At 37.2% G+C, this 27508-nt stretch overlaps 1 protein-coding gene across 3 annotated transcripts; it reads right to left on the bottom strand.

Annotated features, from left to right (window-relative positions):
• Positions 1-1178: 1178 nt before the first annotated feature.
• FBXO25 (F-box protein 25) lies at positions 1179-24584 on the bottom strand. Of its 3 annotated transcripts, XM_009999171.1 has the most exons (10): positions 24448-24584; positions 18985-19094; positions 17626-17675; positions 15327-15419; positions 11141-11234; positions 10275-10459; positions 8355-8537; positions 6355-6498; positions 4100-4126; positions 1305-1394 (listed from the first exon to the last, which is right to left on the bottom strand). In XM_009999171.1, the coding sequence occupies exons 1-10, from the start codon at positions 24582-24584 to the stop codon at positions 1305-1307; spliced, it is 1113 nt and encodes a 370-aa protein (XP_009997473.1). The 3 variants fall into 3 exon arrangements, with proteins under 3 accessions (XP_009997474.1, XP_009997475.1, XP_009997473.1); XM_009999172.1 differs by lacking the exon at positions 4100-4126 and having other exon boundaries at positions 1179-1394; XM_009999173.1 differs by lacking the exons at positions 4100-4126; positions 17626-17675; positions 24448-24584 and having other exon boundaries at positions 1179-1394; positions 18985-19071.
• Between the last annotated feature and the right edge of the window lie 2924 nt (positions 24585-27508).

The following is a 27508-nucleotide window of genomic DNA, read 5'->3' as shown; positions in this document are numbered from 1 at the left end:
ACTGAACAGCAAGGTCACTTGGACTGCTCATACGCTTCTCTTTCCACTACCCATTACTACAAAGAACAGGCTACAGAAAGATCTTATAAAATTCAAGTGCATTCATATGAACAAGGAAGGACATTCAGGACTAAGAAATAAAAACATGATTTATTACACTGTACAAAAGTAGATTCAGAACAAGCAAGTGCATAATATAGTACATTGTTTATTATTTCAATACATTACATATGTTAAATAAACCCCAAAACTTCCCTATTTTTTCCTTTATTTGCCTAAGCCAAGCAATTAGTTTTGTTCTACAGGACAGAAGAAAATAGTTTCCTGGAGAATGTATCATCTGATAACTTGGCAGAAGGTGCTTCAGGTCAGACTGACTGTCAGTGTTTCCCATAGCTCATAAAGACTTGTCAGGTTAGAACCTCAGTTGGTGGTGTAATGTCCTGCCACTGTACCAGCCTAGAAACAAGTAACTCCATTCTTATTAGATTTGAATAATGTCGTCTTCTTAGAAGATGAATTAATGCAGTTGCATTTGTAGACATACCAAACAGTATAAATCAAGGCTGTAGCTACCAAGAAAAAAAAAACCAAACCCATACCACTTTCCAGTAGTCCCAGATCTGTCTTGAGTTACGCAGGATGTGCCGAGATAGGTTATATGTTTAATAAAGTCCTTAAGAAAAATAAATACTTTTGCTTAATGTATGTAACAAAGATTGGTTGATTTCCTTCATTCATAGGTTCAACAACAGATACAACCACAGCTATATTTTATCATTATCTCACAATGATTAATACATCAGTTACCAAGGTGGCATTAAAGAGTCCAAGAGAGTATCAGTCTGTTCTTTATATTAGTGCAAATTATATGGAGGTGTTCTGAAAACAGCGGCTTAAAGAAAGAAGGAATTAACAACAAAAATAATCCCCTCCTTTGGTCCCTGCAAGAGTAGTTTAACTCTTCCATGAAATTTTCAAAACTCCCCCATATAATTTTAGAAAAAAATTATTAAGGCGACAAAATTTGAGATTGAAAAAAAGTTGAGATTAAAATGGTCTTTCTTGGACTTGAAAAAAGTCCACTGCACATTTCCCGACAGAAATTTTTTCATGTGTCTCCTTCTCCTCAGCTCTTTTCTGCACAAAAACAATACACCAAATATACACCAAGGTCTGATAATCTCCCCCATTTTTTAAAAAACTACAACAAAACATCACACATACATTGCACAAAAAGCATAGTGTGTCTTGCCTGACTTTTCACAAAAATGGCCACAAACACAGAACAGTTGCTGAACATCTCAAAATTTGAAGAGATCAATGAAATGCTGAGGAGATACTGGCATGAGACACGTGTTTGGATCACTGGCTGTGCAGGGGTGTCCTGTATCCTGCAAGATAAAGGAAAAGAAAGAAACGAAAAGTAAGTTTTCTTTCTACCCACAATCTCTCTCCACTACCAAATACGAAAAAAAAAATAGCAAAGAGTCACACACAGGCACATGCTACTACTTCTGTTGTAAACAAACTGATAGGAACTTGTTCTTTTTAAGAATTCACCAGTATTTTTCTTTGACTGTTTTAGACTAAGTTAGGAAAATAGGCCTTTCCAGTTTGACTGCAGTAGTGCAGGATGGCTTCAGATTTCAGAAAAAAACCCTTCACCAACCTAAACACGTAACAACCCTCTCCTCTTACCTAAACCAAGCCTGAATCAGAGCTCTTGAAAGAAGTTTCATAATCCTTATCTTCTATGTTTTTGAGAAGAGTAATAAAAAAAAGGCAACTGCTTTGTTGAACCTAAATTATCTGTTTTAATGAAAACCTGAAATAAACTACTGAGGGGAAAATGAGCTCCTTGCTTTCAAACTGAGGGTCAGACACTTCCTTAAAAAAAAACATGAACAGCATGTTTGACCTCCCATTTTTCTACCTTGTTTGATTTTCTTACACCCCCCCCCTGCCCCCAGCATCTTTTTCTCCTCTTTCACTCCTACCTTTTCCCCACCTGAAAGCACTGCCTTAAAGTTAACACCCAGGCCAGTTAGGAATACAGAAGACAGACAGGATGGAAAGGCTTTGTCATTACAAACTTGCTAAGCCTGCAGTACTTGCTTTATAATATTAGACAAACTTGAACTCAGCACATTTGCCTGATTGTTTAACAGTCAAATTCCTTTTCAAATTAAGAAGGGCCCAGACAGTTCAATGAAGAGGTTAAAAACCTTCAGTAACACTGTAAGGCTCAGAAATTGTTCTCCGCAGGTTTTAAGGTGTTTCATCTCCTTTTTCCACTAGTGTTGATGCCCACACCAAGTGGGGCTAGAAAACCAGAGTAAATACATGGTAAGTAGGTCAGTACTGCAGCCTTATTTTTTTGTGTTTCCATAAGAAATGAACTTAAAAGCAATTCAGTTAATAGAAGGAAAGAACCTGTAAGTGACATTTTTTTTTCTCACTTGGAAGCTTAAAAAAGGAAAGTGCTGACAAAGACGCCACATTCCCTTCCACAGTCTTTGCAACACCACAGTGCACTGGGCAGAACACATTCTAAATACTACTCAGCTTTTCCAATGAAAATTGTTACTCTATAGCTGTATTATCTGTGTTTTTCCATTAAGTCTACAGGTGACTGCATTAAAATGTGGTATAATCTCTTCATCTTCCCACTTTTTTTTTTTTAATAATTGCTTTAATATCACCTGAGAAACAGTTGTTACATTCATCACACATGGGAAAATACAAATGAAAAAGAAGAACAGACAAATAGATTATACCCCAAGTAGAACTGCCCTTTTGGGGAAGCTGCAGAGCAGAAAGAACAGCTAAGACCAGAAGTGTTAAAACCCAACACCTTCATCTTGAGATGACCTTTGCAAGGGAGAGAGACACCACAGCAGAAAACTCTCAAAGGCAGTTCCTAATGAACTACCATCTTCTCTACCCATTGCCACATCACTGTTATGACATTATTTTCCTAGTTCTAGGAAAAAAACACCATCAGAATTAGGATTCTGGGAAGGAAGGTAGGGTTTATCCTCTTCTAGTGCTTATTTATACTGCTAAAATATTTAAGACATAATTTCTAATGTGCTGTTTTTTTTCCACACATCATCATAAAAATGCTTTTGAAAGCTCTGCTCAGTCAGGAATTACACGTCCAATAATAATCTCAGTAAGATCAGTTCCTGGAGTTTAGTTATTAAAAACAACAGAAACAGCAATTTAACAGTGGAAAAAAAAAGATAACTGAAAAGAAGAACTGTAACTTTGCTGTAATTATGAATGTTCCTCCTTCCAGGAAAAAATGTATTTCCCTTGAAATTACATTTAATAAATAGTATTCAAATTTTATTGATTTTCAATGTACTTAAAGCTAAAACAGCATTCTTTTAAATTAACAAGATAATTTATGTTAAGGAGTGTTTACTGGCAGATATATTTGTTTTCCTCCTCTAATTTTATCATAACTGGAAGTTAAGAAGCTTCAATAATAACTTTGGAGTTACAGTCCTTTTATGTATAGTGTTTCTACCATTTCTACATTCAAAAAACATTATAATTGTCTGCCCCCATTCTCCCAAGTCACATGCAGCCTATTTTGGGAATTTCTTCTCAGAGAGACTCTTTCATAAAAGTACATGTGACCACAGCACTCCAAGTGGAGCACCTTAGCATTAAAGAAACTTACCCAAGATTCATGTTACTTTTTTCAGATTTAAGTGCTGAATTAAATATATAAGCAAGTTCAGAAAGCTTCTAACACTGAGTGCAGAGAAACCTATTTATTAGCGAATCTTGCTGGTCTCACTGACATGCACCTGTGATCATTTGAAGCTGAATTACAGTCCCTACTTTAAATGGCATTAACAAGGAATATGACAACAATAAAAAAAAACAAACTGATGAAAAACTAAGATGGAAAGTCACCACTACCTAATCTAATAGGGAAACAAGAAAAAGTATTTCTGCTGCTAAATTGATGTGGGGAAATAATCAAAACAACGAGTGTCAAACAATTAGAAATGAACACATTATTCACTTTGACATTACAGAACAGTCAGCAATGAAAACAGATGAGACACACAGGAAATACCTTGAGTAATAAAGCAAGGTGGTAATCCTTTGAGATCGTGAAGAAGGAAGCAGGAAGGGGAGCCATAAAGTAAAAGAAGCAGAGTTAAGGTTTATTGAAGCTAAGATTCATGTGCCTTGTAGAAAAAGTGTTACATTGTTGTGGCAAATCACAAGCAGCTGGAGAACCAAAACCAAAATAAGCCCCAAAAAGACTAAAACCAAGTATGATTCCTATCACTTACGCAAAACAATTAAACAATTTTACATAAAACCCTGGATATTGAAAGAAAAAAAGGTATTTCAACTTCTATGGCTATCTCAGGGGTAACTGAAATTTGCTACTGAGTTAGCTAAGAAAATAAAATAATTGCCCACAATTGCAGCATTACTTAGTGGAACAGACAAAATAGCATATGTAAAAAGCATTCACAGATGCATCAGTCATTAGCTTGCCATTACCTTTACACTACTGAAATATTTTGCTCATTTTCCTAATGGAAAAATCAAGTCACTTCTCAAAGATTTCAAGCCCACACAGCAAGCCTCCCTGATTATTTGGCTCTCACCTGAACTCCATCCAGATTATCAGTACCTTTTTTTTGTACTGGGGACACAAAGCTGGATGCAGTATCCCAGATGAGTGACCAGTGAAAAGGGATAATCACTTTTCTCAACCTGCTGACTGTGCTCTTGTTAAAACAGCCAAGCCCAAACACCTGCCACAGAATTTTAGTGCTCAAGCATGGAATTAATCTATAACTACACTGTCACTTTGAGACCTGCCAAAATCTACAAGATGACACAGTCAGCAGTGGAATGATGATGTAGTGGGTACTGGTCATCAATCCAAAGAAAGTATCTTTACAACTTACTGTGCTGTGTTTCACGAAAAATGTAAAACCACAGAATAAGTGCTACTGTTCCAGCAGTAGATTGGAGTAGTCAAGGTAACAAGGCATCTGCCTGCACAGGCTCACTGCCTCTTGCTGTCACACACATCTCCAAAGTTAAACATTTAATTAGAAACACATTTTAGTCATTCCGAATATTCAAGTGTTGGGCCTTCTGTTATACCAAGATCCAAATGAGAGAAATTTCATGCAGAAAGTATTAAGTATTCACACAAAGCCAGACAATCCAAACAAATCTGATACCAAAAATGCCTACCTGCATGCATGCTGTGTGCTGACTTTTAAAATATCCACTTTCAAAGAGAAAACTATATCTACATGTTGAGCAACATGATAAAAACTAATTCCACTGTAATGTCACTCTTGACACATGTTCCTCAGCAAAATGTCTAGGCTTTTCACAGCAGAAGCCAATTCTGCTTTCCTACTATTAATTTAGCAAAACATGGAAGGGCTCTCCTGTCGTATCAAGGATACTAAGCTTTAAGGTAACATCAATCAGTAACGTGCTACTTTATGAAAGCTAGTTTGAACTGTAAAACAGCTTATTTTTTTCTATGTAAAACAAAAAAAGCCTCACACTGACACATGCAAGACAAAATGCAATTGATTTATGTGAGTTAAAATATTAATATTTTCCAAGATTGCTTAAACATTTTCTGCTCTCTGCTGTCTATTTAGCGCTACATGTACCTGGGTTTTGAACTGCAAAATTAAGGAAGCCTCACTAGCTAGAAAGCTAGAACCTAGTGCAATGCAAAGTAAAAGCAGGACTATGTGTTCCCAAACAATGAAACATAAAAATGCCCTACAGAAATTAAAATCATCCTGTAAGAATGTGTTTAATTGTAAATATCAGAATCAACATAAAATGCATTTTGAATGAAGTTTCAAACACTCTTCCAAGCTTCATATGGGACAGAAGCAAGATTACAAAAGTACAATTTTACACCCACATGATAGAAAAACTATACTAACAAGTTCTCATTAGAGACATATTGCCGTGGTCATTAGAAAAAGGATGTCATATAATAACTAACTTCATGCAAGTTCCTAACAACTTTGCATAAGAATAGAGATTTAAGAAGATACAGTGTGCAGCTCTTTCCACATAGCACTTTTCCTTGCAATTCTAAGTATTGAGGTTATTCAGATACTAAGTGGTAAGAACGCTAAAGAACACCTCTGTAATTTAATACTGGTTTTATATGGAAGTTTTATTTACAATTTAAAAGTTAGATATTAGTTGTTTGATCACATTTCATGTGAGAAAGCTGAGAAGATGATCTTAAAACTTTTTCTTTCAGATGATCACCAGAAGTTATTTGAACTTATTTCTGATTATCCATTTCAAAGCTCTTACCTTCCAAAACAGAATACTACAGTGTCGACAGAAATGCAAGGTGTCCCCGTACTGCTCCTTTATTGGGTAATATTTCTGGAGTGCAAAGTACATCAGTTTCCAGTCAATGTGACCTTTCTCCGATAAAATCAAATGCCTGCAAAACTGGACATAAAATGAATAACTTACTTTAAAATTGTTGAAGAACTAGTCAAATCAGGTAAATGACTGGGGCTTGGAAGGTAATGAAAATGACGTCTTACAAATGGAATTTTTTTAAGACATTAACCTAGCATCATACATATCTGAAAAACAGTGAGAGAGATCTAGCCACAAAAAAGGAAGATAAAACCCTAAAAACAGGAGTATGTTTGCCAAGAAAGAGTAGGCCATATACAGCTATCTAACTCAACTCTCTTGAAATTGTTCTAATTACAGTCAACCATGTAACAAAAACAATATTTAGAGCTATAAGTAATTGCTTTTTACTTAAACAAAACCACTCAGGAATGAGATTTAAAAAATAAATAAATATTGTGCATTGCAAACAGTGGCTTTTTGTTCCACTCAGTGTGGATTAATGCTAATACATGAAGGGCTTTCTTCATTCAGAAGATGAGTCCTAGACAGGAAGAATAGCACTGCTTTTTTGAGTGCAGCTACACTTCACTTTGTTTCATAATAGCTTCCCTGTGCAGAGTTATCATTTTTTCCAAAAGTGCTCTTCAGATATCAAATATATTTTTGTGGTTGTTTAAATGGCTCAAGTATACTGCAGAGGACAGGAAAAACAACCTAACCCAACTGTAGCTTATTAAGGTACAATATTAAACAGAAAAGTCAGAATTTTATATTGGAAAATAAATACAATCATTAGATTTGTATAATTAATAACCTGATAAGAAATTTAATGTGAATATTCAGGAAGGTATTGGAATTACTGTGTAGAAGTGTCCATTATAAAGCACAAGGCTAGCTAATTCTACTGAAATGCTTAAATGATGATTTTCCCAGTTCTACCTTACTGTAACACCTTTCAATCCAGCCAGTTTTGCCATTGTTCAGTAGCGTTTACCTCACCTACCCTCAAAATTCAGTCAATTGCTATGTTCATCTTAAACTTCTTATCCTCACAACTTCATCTTGCATTCTGTTGAGCTGCCTGTGAAGCAGGGTTTTTCAGTTTGCCTTTGTCTGTCTATGTTCTCCATTAAGTTAATTTTAAAGCCTTTCATGTCACCAAAATTCTTATTTAGGTCAACTCCTTTCAAGTTAATTAGCTTCACTTTTACCTTTCCTGTTATAATAATTCATTTGGTAGTCACCAACAAAACGGTAGCACCACAGCCCATGAGATTTAAGAATGAGCATCTTCACTTCCTTCAGTCTAGAAAGTATTAGGATTTAAAGTTCTTCTTCCAGCTCTGATGTGGTAACTTCTATTTTCATACCTTTACTTTCACCTAGTCCAATTTGTCCCAGCATATACTACTGTCAGAAAGCAAAGACAGTTCTGGAGGCATTCCTAGATTACTTTAATGCTTTTTATTAAGAAGTAGCTGGAAAGTACCATTTAACTTTTTGTTCTTAAATTAAAAATCTCAAGCATTTGTTCTTTTTTTGCAAAAATCCACTTTCAGCTTCACTAGACTGTTCAAGTAGCCCATAAGTTTGAGCAATCTGCCTGCCTACTTTGATTAGTAAAAGAAACTCTACTTCAGATATTAAAAGTAGTAACACCTTAGAAATATCCTCTACCACACTTGTGTAGTAAAAAAAACCCACCTTACAGTAGACTTTTTAAAGTAATGCAAGGAAACAGCTCAATAGTTATACTAAGCTCACAGACATGCTGAATACAATTTTTAGCATGAACCAAGCCCCCCCAAAAGAGAACACTTTCACTATTACTACATGCTGTCACATTTTTATCTCAAATACAGTGGATTCACACTTCATTTTTAGTATAACATATTGCAAAGATAAGTGCCATATTTCTGCCAGTGAATGGGGTTTATTACCTGTTTTTCTGCAAAATGGTACTGGCAGAGCTTTTTCCACAACTGTCTGTCCTCACTGAGCATGTACAAAGTTGGGGTCACTTGACCCAAGGTAATAATGTCCCAGCCATCAGAGAACCTGTATAAGATGTTGTTCAGCATGTGCAGAGGGAGATCACTAAGTGTAAGACCATTGTTGACTTGCTGAAAATAAAGAGTTGAAAACTTTGAACTACAAGAAACTTGACAGTCTAAAGTACAAATAAAATTCTCATGTCTTAGTTTAGTTTGTACAAAACCACTGAGTAATATGTATAGTTAATTCTTTGATACCTTGATTACTTGGCTACTATTATTCCCTAACTGCTGTTGTTGAAATCTTAAATGACTACAGGTACAGAAGGAGGTACAGACCGTAGCTTTATAACTTACAGATTTCTTACTGATAAAATAAACATCCTAAATTATTTCTTTACATTTCAAATAATTTTAAGACACTTCCATCCTTAGAAAATAATTGAAGAGCAGACAGACTTGTGAAATATAGCACAACATATTTAATTCCACTGTTGAGAAAAGTGTGCTAAACCCTAACTAAAATAAAGGCATGAACCAATTATTTGTAGGATAACTACAGTTTCTAAATTTTTATTAAAAAAAAGAGCACATGTCAATTTGCCTTAAACTACTAGAGTACAGAATATAGTATAGAACTGACAAGCAGAAATACAGAATGAAAACATTATGAAAGTCAGAGGCAGAAGAAAGCAGGTTTGTTTCTGAAGACTGGAGATAGTTCCCCTGCTAAGTAAACAATGAATTCCGCATGTGTGACAGATCAGAACATTGAGAAAGTCTGCCTTCAGAGTATACACCTCTGCTCAAGTTTCTCTTTAATGGGGTAACCTAAAGCACAACTCCTACATGACTAAATCTGAAACCCATGCTGCCAAGACAGGGCTGGAAGCAGCATCCCAGCTGGTGAAGGAGGGAGCGTGGGCAGCTGCCAGCCCCACCTCTCAGAGCTGCCCAGTTGCAAGGCACTGGCAGTGCAGCAGCTGGACTCTAGCAGGCTCTCACTTATGTCAGCTTATTTCACCACCATTCATCTCACTTACAGTCTAGACTTTCCATAGTGTCATCTGTTATAAACATCTCTGGGACTATCATTCTGTTCAGGAATACGTGAACATTACAGATGCAAGATTTCTCATCAGTTATTTCCATCTGAGACGTTTTACATTGGATAAAAGTGACACACTGGAAAGAAACAAATACAGCAACTGCAGTGTCTCAAAACTATGCTGTGGTTGCTTGACATATGGAAACTGCTGAGGTTGGGTTCCCCATTTCTCCTTTCTATTCTAAAATAAGCTGTTCTATTCAGATATTTGGCATGCACAGCAAGGACAATTTCAAAATTTCACAGCCGAAGGCAAAGAGAGGAAACAATTGTTTGACCTCACTGTTCACAATTTCTTGAACCATTTCTTCCTCCAAGAGTAACCCAGACAGATTAAAAAAATTCCCTGCTTATCATTAGAAGTTTCCACTAAAAAACCTGGAGCAGTCCACACTACATGCTTTTAACAAAGTCACAAAATCAGAGTCCAGCATCTGATACCTGATAATTTTTCCATCTCTGACAATCTAGAGACAAACACTTATGAAATTTATTTGGTGGGAGAAACAAGTATATCTATACATCTCTACCAGAAACCAGTAGCACAGGCATCATAGCAGCCCTTGTTAGAAAATGACAAGTAAAACATTAGAAAATCAAGTTGATTCAATTTCATTAATTTCATATTCTCTAAAAACAAAACAAGTAAAATTGTTTAAGATGTATTTTAAACTCTGTTCACTTAAAAATCATGAACCAATGTTCAATATACTTCCCCTCCCTCAGTCATTTTTTTTAAGCATGACTTAATAATATACCTTCTTCATCTGAAGGTTTTTTAGCTGTTGTTGCCACAGAAGGATGGTTTCTAACCGGCAAATCCAAATATTGATGTTCCCTACCAACACAGATTTTCCAACTCCCCTAATCAGTATACAGAGAGTAGAACTCAGATCCTGTAGAAGATCTTTGATTAATCGTGGGTTATATTGGTCTTCCATAACTGGAAAACAAAACAAACAATACAATTTTGGTTAAGTTAGCCAAATTAATACAGTTAGCTCAAACTAATCAACATTTTTATGGTTAACTACTTACAACCCAACTGTTTGTGTGCAAATAGCTATCCTAATTCACACCATGTCATTCATTAATGCTGTTCCAGAAGTGCAAAATCATTAATTAACAATTTCACAGGCAAATATGATGTGACATCCCATGCTATGCATTTAAGAAGCTGGATACCAAACAACTAGTTAGAAATCCAATTTATTCTGTTCAAAGTTTATAACATTACATGTTCATTTAGTGTGGTTACCAGAAGTTTTTTTCAACATTAATCTTATTTTTAAAGAAAAAGAAAAGCAGTCATGTAGTTTAAACCTCAGTATGTCATGCAAATTGAAAAAACCAAACACGTTACTAATCTAAAAGCTTTAACAGTAACCAATAGTTTCTGAATAGAATCTGTCATTTAACTTCACCTGTTTCAACACACATGATTCAATAATCAAAAGAAAAAAGCTTATTGAAATTGTGGGATGGCAAGTATGGAACCTTCCACTAATATGCTATTGATCTATCTTACAATGTAAAAACAGTAATAGAACTAAGAAAAAATATCTCATAACTTACTCAGAGCAATTAAACCTGAACAAGCAGATTACAAAACATTACGTCTTACCCTTCCGCACAATTTTGTCCAAAATGTTAAAGTAGTTTTTCTGTGCAGCACCACTCAGTGAAGTTAACTGGGATTTTGCAATTAACTGCAAAAGCTAGGACAAAGAATTAAAAATGACAGAAGTAAAGAATGGTTTTAAATACACACTTTTATTACATATGTTCACCTACAATAGGCTCAAGGACTGCAATGATATTTGGGAAAACTTAAGTACAGAGTTCAGAAAATCACAGAATCTTAGGGGTTGGAAGGAACCTTGAAAGATCATCTAGTCCAACCCCCCTGCCAGAGCAGGGCCACCTAGACCACATCACACAGGAACATGTCCAGGTGGGTTTTGAATGTCTCCAGCAAAGGAGACTCCACAACTTCTCTGGGCAGCCTGTTCCAGTGCTCTGTCACTCTCACAGTAAAGAAGTTTTTTCTGATGTTTACAGGGAACCTCCTGTGCTCCAGTTTGCATCCATTGCCCCTTGTCCTATCACTGGACATCTCTGAAAAAAGCCTGGCTCTGTCTTCCAGACACTTGCCCTTAATGTATTTGTAAATGTTCATGAGGTCATCCCTCAGTCTCCTCCAAGCTAAAGAGACCCAGCTCCCTCAGCCTTTCCTCATAAGGGAGATGTTCCACTCCCTTAATAATTTTTGTGGCTCTGAGCCAGACTCTTTCAAGCAGTTCCCCGTCCTTGAACTGAGGGGCCCAGAACTGGACACAATATTCCAGATGCAGCCTCACCAAGGTAGAATAGAGGGGGAGGAGAGCCTCTCTTGACCTACTAACCACACCCTTTCTAATGCACCCCAGGATGCCATTGGCCTTCTTGGCCACAAGGGCACATTGCTGGCTCACGGTCATCCTCCTGCCCACCAGGACCCCCAGGTCCCTTTCTCCTACACTGCTCTCCAGCAGGTCAGCCCCCAACCTGTACTGGTACATGGGGTTGTTCTTCCTCAGATGCAAGATTCTACACTTGCCCTTATTGAATTTCCTCAAGTTTCTCCCCACCCAACTCTCCAGCCTGTCTAGATCAAAGCAAGACAAGCCCCACCAGCATCCCATGAACAACTCATGAAGAGATGTACATTTTCAAAAAACTACACAAATAATAGTGTTTATCTCTGTGATAGAGCACATGACACACGGCCTTGATAAGCTCAATGAAACAATGAAGGGAGTCTGTTTCAGAGGCTGACAAATAGAAATGTGGCCTGATGTGCCTGAGTCCTGAACCCACTGACAGATTTCATGGCCAGGAACACCATACTGAACTCATACCAGCTACCAGACTTCCAGTTCCTGAGTATCATACTGGTCAAACTCAGGTGTGATGGACTTACTGCACTACTTTCTGCTCATAGAAGGGATATGCTGTACTTTACCTCAACTAAAGAGGGCTAAGGGGAGGGGGGAGGAGGGGATGGGGAAATGGTGTTATTCCCACATTCAGGTCTTTGGCAGGAGAAACCACAGTAATCTAATAATGAGAAGTATGCATACTGTGTAATTAGCTTTCCCTTCAGTATATAATAAGGATCTCCTAACAGTAACATGTTTCTCTCTGAAACCACTGTGAACAGAAAAGTAACAAAAACAGCAGAAACTAGGGGAAAGTAACCAGAATAATTTCAGGTTTTGCACATGAATGGCAAGCTATTAGCTACCACAGGAAGCCCTTGCCCCATTCTGACACTTTTGCTTTTACATTTTAGATTCAGTTTTCTAGCTGATAAGGGCCACTGCATCTTCAACAAAAAATTGGCTTAGTATGAAGTAAGAGAGACTTTGATATTATGACAGTATTGCAATGGTTAGAAGTGTAGCACTGAGCTTTATTTACAATGGTGAGTAATTGAATGTGATTCTGCTGAGTACTGAGCAAGTGTTCTCAATAAATCAGAAAGGAAAGGAGGGAGCAGAAACCAGCATTCCCTACTGAGTCCTCTAAGCACTAACCTGCAGAGCCATGCTTTGTAGGACAGCAACAACTCTTGGCACAGAGGGTGAACAATGGCTGAGCCTGCCAAAAGTGTTTTTGTGTCTTCATTTCTAAACCACTGATTTGACACTGCACTGAACATTAATCTTCCTTTGGAGGAAGAGAGAATACACCTGTTCTTTCCCTGATTTAATAATGTTTCTTCTGGCTTCTCTGCATGATCCTTGACAAAACATTATATTCTATGAAAGGAGGAAATAATTCTCCTGATGTATTAAAGTACAAGCAATCTATACAGTTTTTGAGACTAGATGTTAGGACCTCTTTCTTGGCATTTTCAAAACCTTTTAGTTTGATTAATAATTTGGAACACATGTAGAAGTCTTTGGCAGTTTGCCAGTTCAGGCAAGTATGTACATTTATCTTTATTAACTTAAAATCATTCAGCCATGTCACTCAGAGTATAGATCAAATCAAAGAAACAAATTCCCTCTGGTTGATTTTAATGAAGTTTCTGATTTCAGTGAAGGTTAATATGCAAGGATTAAGACAATTTTAGCAGGTGCCTGAGTACAAGGATCTGACACAAGTTCAGCCTTATTGATAAGTGCACAGCCATCACTTATCTTGTCTGCTAGAGATTATAACTCTGAATGGATCAACTGTTTATTCAAATGGAAGCACTTTGAAAAAAAGACTATCCATATCAAATTCAGACATTTAACAGCCACAAATTACCATTATACTACAGCACAAAGCAGCACAGGAAAACACCTGATCACAGAATCACAGAATGGTAGGGGTTGGAAGGGGTGCTCTCTTTTCTTCCTACTGTTACAGGCTAAAACGTCTTGAGAAAGTTCCAGCTTATTTCTGCTCCAAAACAGCATTAAAAAGCAATGTTCTAAACCACAATGCATACATACACCAAAAAACCTGCAAAGGGAATAAAATAGAGAAGTACCTAACAACTAGCCTGGAAGCAAATCCTTTTTGCTGTTTCTTTTGGTCCCACATCTCTCATTTTTCTGGAAGTATAATATACTCTCTCAGCCACATATGGATGGGTAGAATGTATTTTCTCTCCAAATACTCCACAGCCCAGGGTGGAGTAAGGGTGTTCTCCTCGCATGTTTATTTAATTTTGTGTCTTTTCAAGCTCTGGATACATTCCAACCACCATATCACTTGTTAACAGCCTCACCACTGAACTGAACTCTAGGCCTGATACATCTCACATTCTAGAGCTCCTCTAGGAATTAGGAGAAGCACTCTCCTACCTCAAGTTAGATGACAAAAAAAAAACCCAAGCCAACACAAGTCAGGACCAGAAAAAGATAAGAATCTCCCAGAACAGTTGTTTTTTAGTAGGTGGCTGGTTAGGCATTGGGGGAATTCAGGCATGGCAGTATGTGGTTCCCTGAAGTACAAGTTACATAGTTTTGGAAAGCAGGTAGATTAAACAGTTGTCCAGAACTTACAGGTTCTATGCACTTAATTCTCAACGTATGACCAGACCGGACCCAGAGAAGCTAACATTGTGAGAAAGGGACTCTCTAATCAATCATGAGATTATTATATCATAATTGTGTCTATAAACTTCATGTCATTATGTCATTTGTAAAAGACAACTTGCAATAAAACTGATTTCTAGAAAACAAAAAAAAAGGAAGACTGAAAAAGCTGGAGTCTCAAGTTTTAAGGGTTGTTAACATAGGTAAATGCCTATATATATTGTCCGAGATAAAAATTAATCTAAAAAAGAGTCCATTGAATCACTGGACTGTTAAGAAGCTGTGGAAGAAAGAAACTGCAGAATATTTACACATCAAATATTCTTCTGGAAATTGCTATTTTAAGCATATTTAAGAAATAGTAAAGTATAATTTAGATGTACTACACATTGCTGCTTTTGGTTGTATAGGAATAATTTTGCCTTTAAAGAGAGTTCACTACTCAAATTACTGAACAATGACCGAAACTACCATCAATGTTTCCATGTAAATATGCAGCATACCTGCCATCGGGGTCCTCCTCAAGCTAGAGGCTTTCATAGAGCAATATAATGAGTTTTCACCAAAGAAAAATGACTCAATTTAAAGCTGCTTCATGCAGTACAAATTACATATGAACAGGGTATTTATCCAGTCATAGATCATCAGTTGTTCAGTGCAAAATTATATCTTTTGTACACACAGGCACATCAACAAATGCATTTTTCAAATATGCATATAAAGTAAAGAGCTTACTTTGACCACGTAATTGAACCTTCTTATGTCCTGAATTGCACTTGAAAAGTCTAAGCGGTTAAAAGCTTCTCCCAAAGTACAATAGCCATGTCTCTGAGAAGAAGAATAAACACACTTTAAATGGAAAGAAACAAATAAAATTGAGGAAAATATTCAGAAAAGCACTCTGCCAGGCAACTGATGCTTATGTATACCATACCCTCTGGAAACAGAATGTAAATGGACTGAAAATTTACTTAATTTCTCATAGAACAAATGAAACCAAGTAAGTTATTTGGAACCAATAGGTACATATGCAGTATTACTTAACAGCAAGGCCTTTAAATTAATAATAATAATACAATCTGTGATCACTGGTATCCAAGTGTCCTAGGAATCTACTGCACTATTCCATGGGCACAATGCTGGTACCGTCTCATGGCTCTCATGCTCCCCATTTGCCTCAGCACAAGGTAGAGCTTGTTTGTACAACAGTCTGAGCTTAGAACCATAAGCATTAACTGATGTGAACTAATGTTCATGGTTGAGGGTAAGAACACAGCTCCTCGATCCTGGGATTGGAAGAGCAAATGGTCTCAACATAGAGAATTTATTTTCTGGGTTCTAGAAGTTTAGGCACAATTTTTCTTAGGTACCAAGAGCAAGCAAAATTGCATCTTCTTTGGTGCTTCTGCACAGGTGTCCTAAGGTGCAAATGGAAGTTTCAGAGGCTGTTGTGGAACTACTTAGCATGGTAGTGGCAGCCTGAAATGACACAGAATCACATAAGCTCCATAACTTTAGAGCCACAAAGCCACACAGGAGCCTTGGAGAAAATGTGGTGAGGCTACAAAAACCCTACAACTGGTGGAAGAGATACTCTCAAGAGTAGTGTACTAGTATGGCTTATCAGACCAGGGGAGTGGGGGATAAATAATTATTTTCAGTTAATTCCTAGATAGACTTCCTCAATGAATTTAATGATGGTGAAAAGATAGTAGTACATCTTTTTGCAACCCCAAGACAGCTTAATTTGGATGTACCACAGTGGGACAGGCAACAGTTAACTATTCATTGCAGAGTGATGGTAATTACTGCCTATTGGTTAATGACTAAATTTGGGATCACACCACTTGCTCATCCAGTTGATATACCCGAGTGCCACGACGAGTGAGATCCAAGTGTGCTGCACACTTTATAGTGTGAACAGCTTGGTTGGTTAGTAACAGTGAATTAACAAGTGCAGACAACAAAAATTTAAATATTTGTGACTGTTCTCTGGCTAAACATTTATCAAGAGTCCATGTTTAAATACATTAACATGAAAATTCCCTTCAACAGCTGGAAGTGCATTTCTATGAAGCTTCAGCTCCACCTTTCCCAACGTATTACCATAAAAGAATTACCCAAAGAACAACTCCTACTTAATTTCAGCTATATACCTGCACCTGTTTGGTTTTATTTTAGTGCTCTCCCATAGCATGTTTCACATGCTTCTCTGGGTGACTGGCCTGAAATGTGAAGTCTTCCAGTGCCTCCTCTGTGTAAGCTATACACTACCATGCACTTCCCGAGTACAGTGCTCTATATGATCTCAGCTCCGAAATGCAAAACCACCTTTTGCCTGTGTAGCTATGGGTCATCACATTCACCTCTGTCCCTCTGTCTTCGCTGACATCACCGTGGAAGGAAGACATCCTTAGGAGTGTCCAAGTTCCACTCCCAGATAACAATAGGAAACATCACAGGAACGAAACCCAAACTTTGAGACAATTAATCTCTATGTACAATGGTTGCACTTAACTCCTGGCTTTCCAGAAGGTCATTTCAAGATCTTTAATGTTCCCTTTACAGTTGCATGATATAGTTTGTATCCCAAACTGAAAATATCTGGAATTTGTGGAATACAAAGGTCCTCTTTGCAAAGTTTGAAACTACTTATTTATATTCAAATTTGCATCAAGACTCCAAAACATCAAGTAGCTGCCTGCAGACACCTTTGGAGACATTACTCTGGTTTTGCAAATACTTTGAGTTTTAGTTTGAAGACACACAGAGACAGATGAACTTGGAGAAGCAGCAGAAAACTATTATGTTTGTCCTTGCGAGTTCACACAACTCTGCCACAACGACCCACATAAAAGTCACTTTGCTAGCTGCCTTTGCCTCATCATGTGCAGGTGTACTATGCTGCCAATGAAGAGAGAGGTGAATATAGCTCCTAAAATAACAGAGCACAAATGGGTGTTTTTAAAATATACTATTTGTCAATTAAAAAGCACAAAGATGGTAGGATTGACCCACAGCATGCAGGACTTACTTCCTTGGTGCTTTCTTTATGAACATAAATCCACTTTTCACGATAAAAACCTAAAAGAAAATAAAAATATAAGCATTTTTAGGCTTCCACTTGAGGTAATATCTTCTAGAAAGAAACTGAAAAAAAACCAAACCATCCTAAATAAAATGTTTCATAAGATAGGAGAGATGGTAGAACAGTTTTAATGCAATAAGTTCATAAACACTGAAAAGGATGAGTACAAAGTTTCACGTTATGTACTTCAAAGAGGAAATTTAAATAATTTTATAAATTAAACACAAAAGTTGGCACACAATTGACAGATGTAGCACAACTTCTGTTAGCTGTGTACCAATAACAGTCAATTTCTTCTATAAAACCTTGGGTATTTTTTAATCCAATAGGCTCCTTAGCACTCAACATAGAAAAGTAGAAATGAGCAGCCTTTTTGTTCCTGAACTCTCTACTCCTCTAATTATTTTCTTCTGTAAAAGTGCCTTATTTGCATCCTCTTGGTTCAACCAGTTGCAGAATGCTGCAGGGAAGTCAACTATGCAAAACTAAAATAGTCAGTAGGCAGACCTTCAGCTTCCAAAAGTCTGGTATTTTGTCAAATTAAAGCATGCTCTTGCATATAGCCACTTGAATATTCAGAAATACTTTATGCCCAGACAAGCCTGGGGAAGCTCACAGCTTTCTGCAAGGCTATCTCTGTTTCAATTTTGGGAAATACAAATAATGGAAATAATTTCAAAATCAAAGCATTAGAAATGCTAAGAAGTTGCTTATCACCTTACATTCTTTTATCTACCAAATTCTCTACTTCAGCAAGTTTATATATTTGCAATCTAAAGTACAGCTGATCTCTTAAAAAATGAGAATTGACAAAACCAGCTTTGACACTTTTTTTAGAAGAACTATTTTCAAGAAATTCAATCCTGAAAGTCTTTACCAAAAGCTATAGGTACTATGACAAAGTATGTTTATTTCTGAACTAATTTCTAGAGCTGTAACACTCATTAGAATTTCAATTGAATAAAAACAAAAGCTGCTTTGGTAAGCAGAAGGTTCCATAAGCATCCAGAAGAATTTAATCTAAAACTAGTCCACAAATCAAAGCAGTGGTTAGTATCAGAAGTCATTTATTATTCAGGAATTACTAGTCCTAAATTATCTTTGGATCATTGAAAATCACATAACAAATGACCAATCCCACAGTTCAATTAAGATGTATCACTTTTGACACAGATTTTTTGCCAATACAGAAGTAAGCACAACTCAGAAGGCTACTCTACAGGTTAATATAAATGAATGGCTATTATAAAAATTTGCTGAACTTACAAGAATTTTCTAAAGTGAATTAAAAAACCCCAGCCTTACACTGTGAATCTGCGTTATTCCTAAAATGATCTTTTTTCCTTTTCTTTGCTGCAAATTCACAATCTTCAGTATTGTATATTTCTTCATCTTCATCATCACCAGTTAAGATCCTGAAATAAACACATCTTATTAGAACAGCTGTGATTAAATATTTAAGATGCATGTAAGCTTATAATTCTCTGCATTAAAGTCTGCCAGCTGGAAAAATATATTTTTAATCATGTTCCTCTGTTACAGGCCTCTGATGGTCTATAATGTCTCTTCAGAGAAGCTGTCTTGCTCTTTTCTTCCCAGTGGGGTTGAATTATGTGTCAAAATTACAAAATACACAAAATTATCTTCTTAATAGCTATCTTGTAAGTCAATACTGACATTTGAGGCCACATCTGGAGTATTGCATTCAGTTTTGGGCACCTCAATTCAAGAGAGATATCAAGGTGCTAGAGCCAGTACAGAGGAGAGCAATGAAGCTGGTGAAGGGCCTAGAGAATAAATCTTACGAAGAACACCTGAAGGAGCTGAGAATGTTTAGTTTGAGAAAGAGGCTGAGGGGAGACCTCATCAGACTCTACAACTACCTGAAAGGTCATTGGAGAGAGGTTGGTGCTGGTCTCTGTTCACAGGTAAGTAGTGACAGAACAAGAGGGAATGGCTTCAAGCTGCAACAGGGGAGGTTTAGACTGGACATCAGGAAAAAATTTTTTTCACAGAAAGAGTGGTTAGACACTGGAACAGGCTGCCCAGGGAGGTGGTTGAGTCACCATCCCTGGATGTGTTTAAAGGTTGTTTGGATGTGGTGTTGGACATGGTTTAGGGGAGAACTTTGTAGAGTAGGGATGATGGTTGGATTCAGTGATCCCAAGGGTCTCTTCCAAACCGAATAGTTCTATGATTTAGAAAGGATTACTGTGGTGACAGTAGTAGCAAGTAGTACTAACAAGTAGTACTAATACTGGAGAACTGGCTGTCTGCAAAGCTCCACTGTACAAAAACTCTATTTGAAATGGACCAGGCCTTGAAAAACTGTCCACACAAGTCAGCACAGAGTTACTGCACATCCTCCCATAGAGAGAAAGCCAAAAAAGACTGACATTTCTCTCACTGCTGTCATCTTTGGGGCAAAGGAAGTAGTTATTTGCATGAAGAACCATGTGGTCTACATCCCTCTATCCCAGAGAGAATCAGCTATACCTACACCATTTCTAACAGTTATCTATGTAACCTAACACTGAGGACTATACTAATTATATATATATATATACATATAGTGTGAGTATACACATACATATGTAAATAGAAACTATTAAAAAAACTAACCTTTCTAAAATTCCTAGACAAATAAAAAACTGCTTGTCCTGCATAAAGTTTACATAGTTTCATAAGGCTTCACTTCCCATATTTGCAGACAGTGAAAAAACAGCAGTACTGATAAGAATAAGTGCTCTTTTTTCCAAGCACAGAGAAGGAAGAGACTTCATATGAAAGCCACAGTCATGCACAGATAAGCAGAATAACTAAGGACATGTAGTATTGAAGCTTAACTGTGGGACTACTTTACTTCCACATCATTATTCTTCAACAAAGGAAGTTGTATACAAAACCCTTCCCATACATTACTAATTTTTAATAAAAATTTAAGATTAATCTATCACTGCTAGTTTTAATTTCAAATTTTACCAGCAGCAGCTGAACAATGTAAAACTGAAGGACACTAGTTTACTAAAAAATAACCTGTACTTGAGCATTAAGTTGTAAAAAACAAATTATATTAATTTATTGCTACTTGTTGAGGCACTTAATTTTCAGGCTTAAGCAGTCTGTTAAGAAGGATGACTAAACAACACTAAAAAAAGTTTAGAGCAATTAAAAAATCAAATCAGTAAATGCTAGTTTGACTTAAAGATGCAGAAGCTGAGAAGACTTAGAATCATGGAATCATAGAATGGTTTGAGTTGGAAGAAACCTTAAGGATCGTCTAGTCCCAACCCCACAGCCATGGGCAGGGACACCTCCCAGAAGAGCAGATTGCTCAAAGCCCTGTCCAACCCGGCCTTGAACACATCCAGGGAGGGTGCATTCACAACTTCTGTGGGCAACCTGGGCCAGTGTCTCACCCTGTTATAGAAAGTTGTTTTCATCTTAGGTTTAAATCCTGCAACTATCTGAGCATTATTCCAAATCACTGAAATTGTTCCCACACAAGTGATTGTTTATGTAAGCAATGTTATAATTAGGTCCACTATTTCTGACTAATTAATGCATTGGATTCACCAAGGGACTGGATGACTCACTGAATTATTTTAGAAGTTCTAGTTTAATAAAACATAAATCAAAGAATAATATGGTAAGTTACGTATATGTCTTCTGAATCTGTTTGTGAGTAGATCTTTTTTAATTCCCAAAGAAAAACTACTTGTAACTGATAAAAGACTAAACTTGGGAAGTAACTCTCGCATGCTTTCTCTCACAGAAGAGGATACAAGTAATAGAGAAAGGGGTTTTGGGTAACTACATAGCTTGGATTCAGTTCTTTTTAAAGGAAAACTGACCAAACTGCTTCCTGGAATAATATAACAATCACATACTACCTTTAGCATAGTTTTCTACAGAATATTTTGGTCACAAAAATTATTTCATTTAATGGGTGAAAACAAATAAAACTGCTAGGACAGCCGGACTGGCATACATCCCTATTCATACAGCAGTTTAAAAAGAGACAAATAAGAACTTACATGTTGTTCACAATATGCATCTTCTACAAGGAAGCAAGCATTTTTATCAAGCATCATTCTTACTCAGTTCAATATCATGTTAACTGATACCCTGAGCTGAGCTCCCCATTCCACAGATAATTGTTTCCAAAGATAGTACAGAGAACCATCCAGTAAGATACAGCACACAGCTGTACTTCAGCACAAGGCAGAGCATGTGGACTAGAAGAACCCCATGCCCGGGTCTATGGTGGGTACAGACTGGACAGGAAGCAGCTTTGCAGAGAAAGGTTTCTAGATAACAAGCTGAATACAGGTCATCAGTGTGCCCTTGGGTTGTATAAAGCCAGCTGCCTCCTGGACTGAGTTAGCAAGAGTGTATCCTGCAAACTGAAAGCAGTAACCAACCCCCTTTATTTGGCATGAGAAACTGCATCTGGAGTACTGTCTAGTCTGGGATTCCCCAGTGCAATACGAACAACAGCATACTGAAGTCCAGCAAGAAGTTACCAAGGTGAATAGGTACTGGAGTACATGTGCATGAGGATAACAGTACTGAGCTTGCCCAGTGTTGATGGCGATAGACAAAAATCTGATTATTGTTAATGTCTAATATGAGAGTATAAATAATATAGACTAAAGTTAGAGGAGGTGGGCAGTAAATCAGTGCTATTGGGTACAATTTGTGATGAGAAATTCTTATTGGACTAGGGGTGAAAACAAACAAACAGAAGTATCACAGTGAGGATAACAGAACTTCAAACAGGAAACCAGAGGGGAATTTCCATTCTTGAGTGAGAAAGGCCCTATACAACCCAACCTCAGTTGGCCCTGCTTTGACTACGTGTTTGGACTAATGACCCCCAGAGGTCCTTTCCACCCTTCATTATTCTATAATATTGTGCAAATTTACATTAATTGTTCTTTAGCAGCAAAGATCAACTCACAGATCTAAACTTCAAGGTATAGCAAAATTACTCCCAAGTAGCAGTATTTTGTCAAGAAGTACCCACTTGAATTCTGTAGCCCAAGTTTGGAATATATAAATTTTTAACTGAATAGACAGAGATATGATTTTAAAACTATTTAAAACAGGGCTACAGGACATGGTGTGTTTTGGTTTTGTCAAGTAGGAGATGCTCAAGATGAAGATGGGGATCTACGGAAACACTACAGATGAGGGCATTTGCTGCAGACCAGGTTCATCACTGAGTTTGGGATTCTGAAATATTGACAAATTAGCCTAAGAAATAAAAATAATGAAATATTTCAGATTTTATGAAAACTTTCACCCCATTCCCAGAGCCAGTCCCTTCAAATTAATGTACCTATTTTAGTTCTAAACTTTAATGCTCATATATTTCAAAAACTAATTGATTTACATCTGTTTCTAGAAAGACAACTCCAGAGAAGTTCAATACTCAGTTATTTAAAATCTAAGGAAAAAAAAACCCACAAGTATTTATGCTTGAAAAAGCAATAAAAACACCTCCCTTTGCTCTCTGGAGAAAAAAAAAATAATCTATAATTAGGATCAGAAGAGCAAAAGTCTTAATGATATTCACAACGGCAATGATCATTTATGCCATACTTACCAAATGATATTAATTAAAGCAACCTACAAGATATAATTATGTATTAACTCTGCAAATAGCTATTAAAATTAAATTAGATTTGTCAACTATATTATTGAAGATAAAAAAGAGAGAAGAAATTATTTTTGAAAGGTATTTAAAGCAACTGAATGTTCTTTTAGAGAAGCATAGTCTTTTATATCCATAGTGTCCAGACTGTGTGGAAAAAGAAGCCTAAACCAGTGACAGATGAACACAAAAAGAAAAAAAAGCATGAAGAAAACAGTAAGTCAAGATAAACTTAATAATAAGTATTCATTGCTTGATAACTCTCTTGAGGTTTATTTCATAAATTTAGAAAACACAAGTATATGAATACAGCAAGTTCTAGCTTGCCAGTAAACTCCCGCTAAATCAGATCAGTTATCGTATCATGTACTGGACTAACAAAAAAGACACTGACTGTTCCTTTTTCTCATTATGAGCACATTATACTGGAATTTATGACCAGGAATGCTATCCCTGAGAATTCCTTCTCTGTGGAGAAACCAAGTAGAAATTTGTTTGGACAAAGCTATTTATATCACACAAGTCTGTGGGCATCTGCCACGAGTATTACTTTACTTAACTACTATTTTTCTCACCTGTTCTACAGGAGTACATATAGCCAGACACTGTGCTAGAGAATTACCATCAAATTACCATTAATTGGGTATTTGGAGCAAAGGCATTATATGACTGCTATAAACAGTCCTAGTGCAACACCCAACAGAAAGTCTTCATTAATTTCTGAGTAACATTTCAATATGCCTATTGCACTTTTAACTTATAAGAATCACTTATTTTTAAATATAACTTCACAGGCTTTTGGGGTTGGATTGTTTGGTTGTATTTAAAAATAAATTTAAAAAACACTTTAAAAAGACATAACATAAGATGGGATCTGTCTGCCTAAAATAAGCAACTCATGAAGCAGTGACAAAGCACAGCCTCCACAGGGGTCTCCTATCTACCTAACTAAACAAAAGATATGGCTCATTTGCATGCTTCTGGTATAAGCTGATATAATCAACCACAAACACTTGCCATCTGAATGCAAATAAAGTTAATCTTTGCCTTCCCACCTGCTATTAACTCATGCAGAATGACTATTTTTATTTTTATTTTTTTTAACTTACACAGTGTGACTGATATCATTCAGCTGATTACTCCCATCCTCAAGTGTGGGACTGAAGGTTTCACATCGTTTCCATCCATCTTCTGTTTTAACCCATCTCCATCCAGGGGATCTCCAGTCTTGGCCCAAAAATGGCATGATTTCTCTATAAACAGCAAAAAGATTGTTTGCATATTATTTAATTACTAAAAAAAAGCTGCAAAACTTCTTATCATTACTTCAGTTTTCTCTTTATCCCTAATACAATCATTACCTCTGTAGAACGTCCTTTCAAGAAAGAGATTAAATGGTTTCTTAAGTTTTTTTATTTTTATTCTGTAACCAACATTCTTCTGTCTTTCAGCATTTATTAGATCAAGGTAGGTTTCCCAGTTATAAAACAAGGAAAAGGATTATTGTAGTCCAGGCAAGAGGTGATACCAAAGATAAATGGAGACTGCAACTTAAAGTCGATTATGAAATGTCTCCTCAAATGCCTACAAACACAAGTCTCCACAGGTACATCCTTCAGTGTTCTGCTACCCTTTTTCAAAGGGACATTCACTTCTGACACATCAAGTTAAGAATTGTTGGGAAAAGGAAGTGAAAAAAACAGGACTGCATACTTGCAGCAAGGTGGGAATGTTTATTGTTATAAGTTTACAGAATAAGTTACCAAAAAAATGAGGATTTAAAAAAACTTCCTGAAAACAATACAAGAAAATATGTAATATTTTCTTCAAGTGGATGGAAGCTGCTGAAATTCAAAGCTAATAATAGTTTGTGCTTTATAAGTTGTTTGGAAAAAAAACCCCACATACCCTATGGTTTTGAGGTATCAGGCCACCAGTGGAAGTGCTATGTATAACTTCCTCCTAGGGAGCTGTACCAGCATTTAAAATTACATGCTACAACAGTTACACACTTGAAACCAGATTACCTTCCAGATCTTTACAACCTGAGAAGTGGTCTTTCATTGCAAGGTTTCAACACAGAATAAATGTTCTGTCATCCCTCTTCCAAAAAATTACATTAAGTCTTTTCAAAACAATAACAATGGTATCAGGAAGTACACACACATATTGAAGACTCCTGGTGTCTGACCCAGAAATCCTGGAAAACTCTACTTCAAACAAAAGGAATGTAGAGACATGAATGATTTCTCTGTATGCATGATATATTCCAAATGCTATCTTTCTAAGAGAAAAAAATGAAAAGCTATTAGAAAAATCAGATTACTTCAGCTTCTTTACTTAAACTTGTGAAAGATTACAATGTCAGTCAATAATTCTGTGAGTTTAATACATGTTAATCAATTTCTTTTTCCCCAGAGAAACACATGCATTCTTAGTCCAAGACAGGCTTTCACTACTGCACAAGCTAAGAGCGTACCCATCAGTAGCAACTGCACAAAATGACCAGTACCCATGCTCAAAAGTTGTAACAGAAATGAACCAGAAATGTAGAGATGCCCTTTTAGCAACAGGGATATACAGTTAGAAATAATTAAAAAAATCCTATTGCTTCTAACTTCCTGTAGGATGGAAGCATAGATTGCATTGCTGCCCAAAGGTAACTGACCAAATTTCAAGAAGTTGCAGTGTATTGTAAACATCTCTCCAATGCATCTCTCCCATATGAGAAGTGAGTATGTCTGCCTGGACTGGTGTAAAGATTCATGTTTTTGCACTCAAACTTTTTTGCCCAGTACAGCACTGCACTCTGTGGCTTCCAGACTAGAGCCTGCTGTTAAGAGTTCCTGTGTACGTTAGGAAGGACAACTTCAGTTATAGCAAGCAACTGTCTACTTGTTAAAGCTTTGACCACAACAAGAGGAGCTCTCTAAACCTGGATTTTGGGGAAAATGCAACAGGCCATAAGCACATAATGTTCAAAAGGACTCTGAAAGCCACATTGTCATTATCTAGCAACAACAGTTCTTCACTTTGAATTTTACCCCTTGTTCTTAAGAGAGGGAGAAAAAGGACTGAGGGAACAAGAACCACCAAAAAGAAACACAGAGGACGAGAGCTGTGTATGACATCTTGGTGCAGCTTGAGATTACAGTAACTGCTCTAGCCATCCTTGCACTTTTAAGGCAGTTCAGCTTTCAATGAGGTAGGTAACTCACCACAGGAGCAAACATCACTACTACGCCATTCAGAACCACAGTAAGTCATCCCGTTACTCTGCCAGTGTCCTGTTCTGTCTAGATAATCCTGTACTTCAGAACAGGTAAGTATGACACAAACCATTCTTGTTACTGGGTAGCAAGACTGCTGCCAACACGATGGGAACAAGCAAGGTTCTCCTATTTCCTAGCAATCCAACAGCACACCTCCCTCTTCCTCCAACATGCTAACAAAATCTTTTCAGCAACTCAATTTCAACAGAAACTGCTTCTTTGCACTCTCACTACATGCAGTTAACTACTAGACTACTTCCTAGGAGCTAGCCCAGTCAACCCCTGTGACTCAGAGATCAGAGTCTGCTATCAGAGTACATCCTGCCCCACGGTTCTTTGTATCAAATGACTGTCTCAAATCAACACTCAAACTTCCGTAAGACCATGATTCATCAACTCCTCAGCTTTTCTCTTGCCACCCTATTCTGATGGTTATTTCCCCATGAAACACTACTTTGAGTGCATCCAGGCCATGCATTTCTCAGCTCCCAACAGGCACAAATGCCCCTCCTCCTTACCTGAGGTGCCTACTCTAGGTTTGTTCCCACAAGCCTGATGCTGTTCTAGCCTTTGCCTCTCCCAGTTCTCTCATACTGGTGATGTCTATTGATACCCCAACACCCCACTCCTCCAGGGAGACTCCAGACACCTTCCCCACCAGCCCCATCCCCGCTGCCCCTCATTCCCAGTCCCACCCGCCCATCCTGACCCCTAAACATCGCGTTCCAAACTACTCCAGCTCCACACACTCCTAAGACCCAGTCCCAAAGCCCTCAACCCATACCTGGCCATTTCCGTCTACACTCAGCTTCAAAACCCCCCAGGACGATGGGCCTCTTAGGTGTAGTTCTAACCGCTCCGCCCCGCCTCACTTGTACCCCCGGGCGCCCATCGCCGG

This window comes from Chaetura pelagica, unplaced genomic scaffold (genome assembly GCF_000747805.2).
Source record: "Chaetura pelagica isolate M959 unplaced genomic scaffold, ChaPel_1.0 scaffold90, whole genome shotgun sequence".
NCBI classification, from domain to species: Eukaryota; Metazoa; Chordata; class Aves; order Apodiformes; family Apodidae; genus Chaetura; species Chaetura pelagica.
The sequence above is the reverse complement of the archived record's forward strand: the minus strand, read 5'-3'. Positions and strand labels throughout refer to the sequence as shown.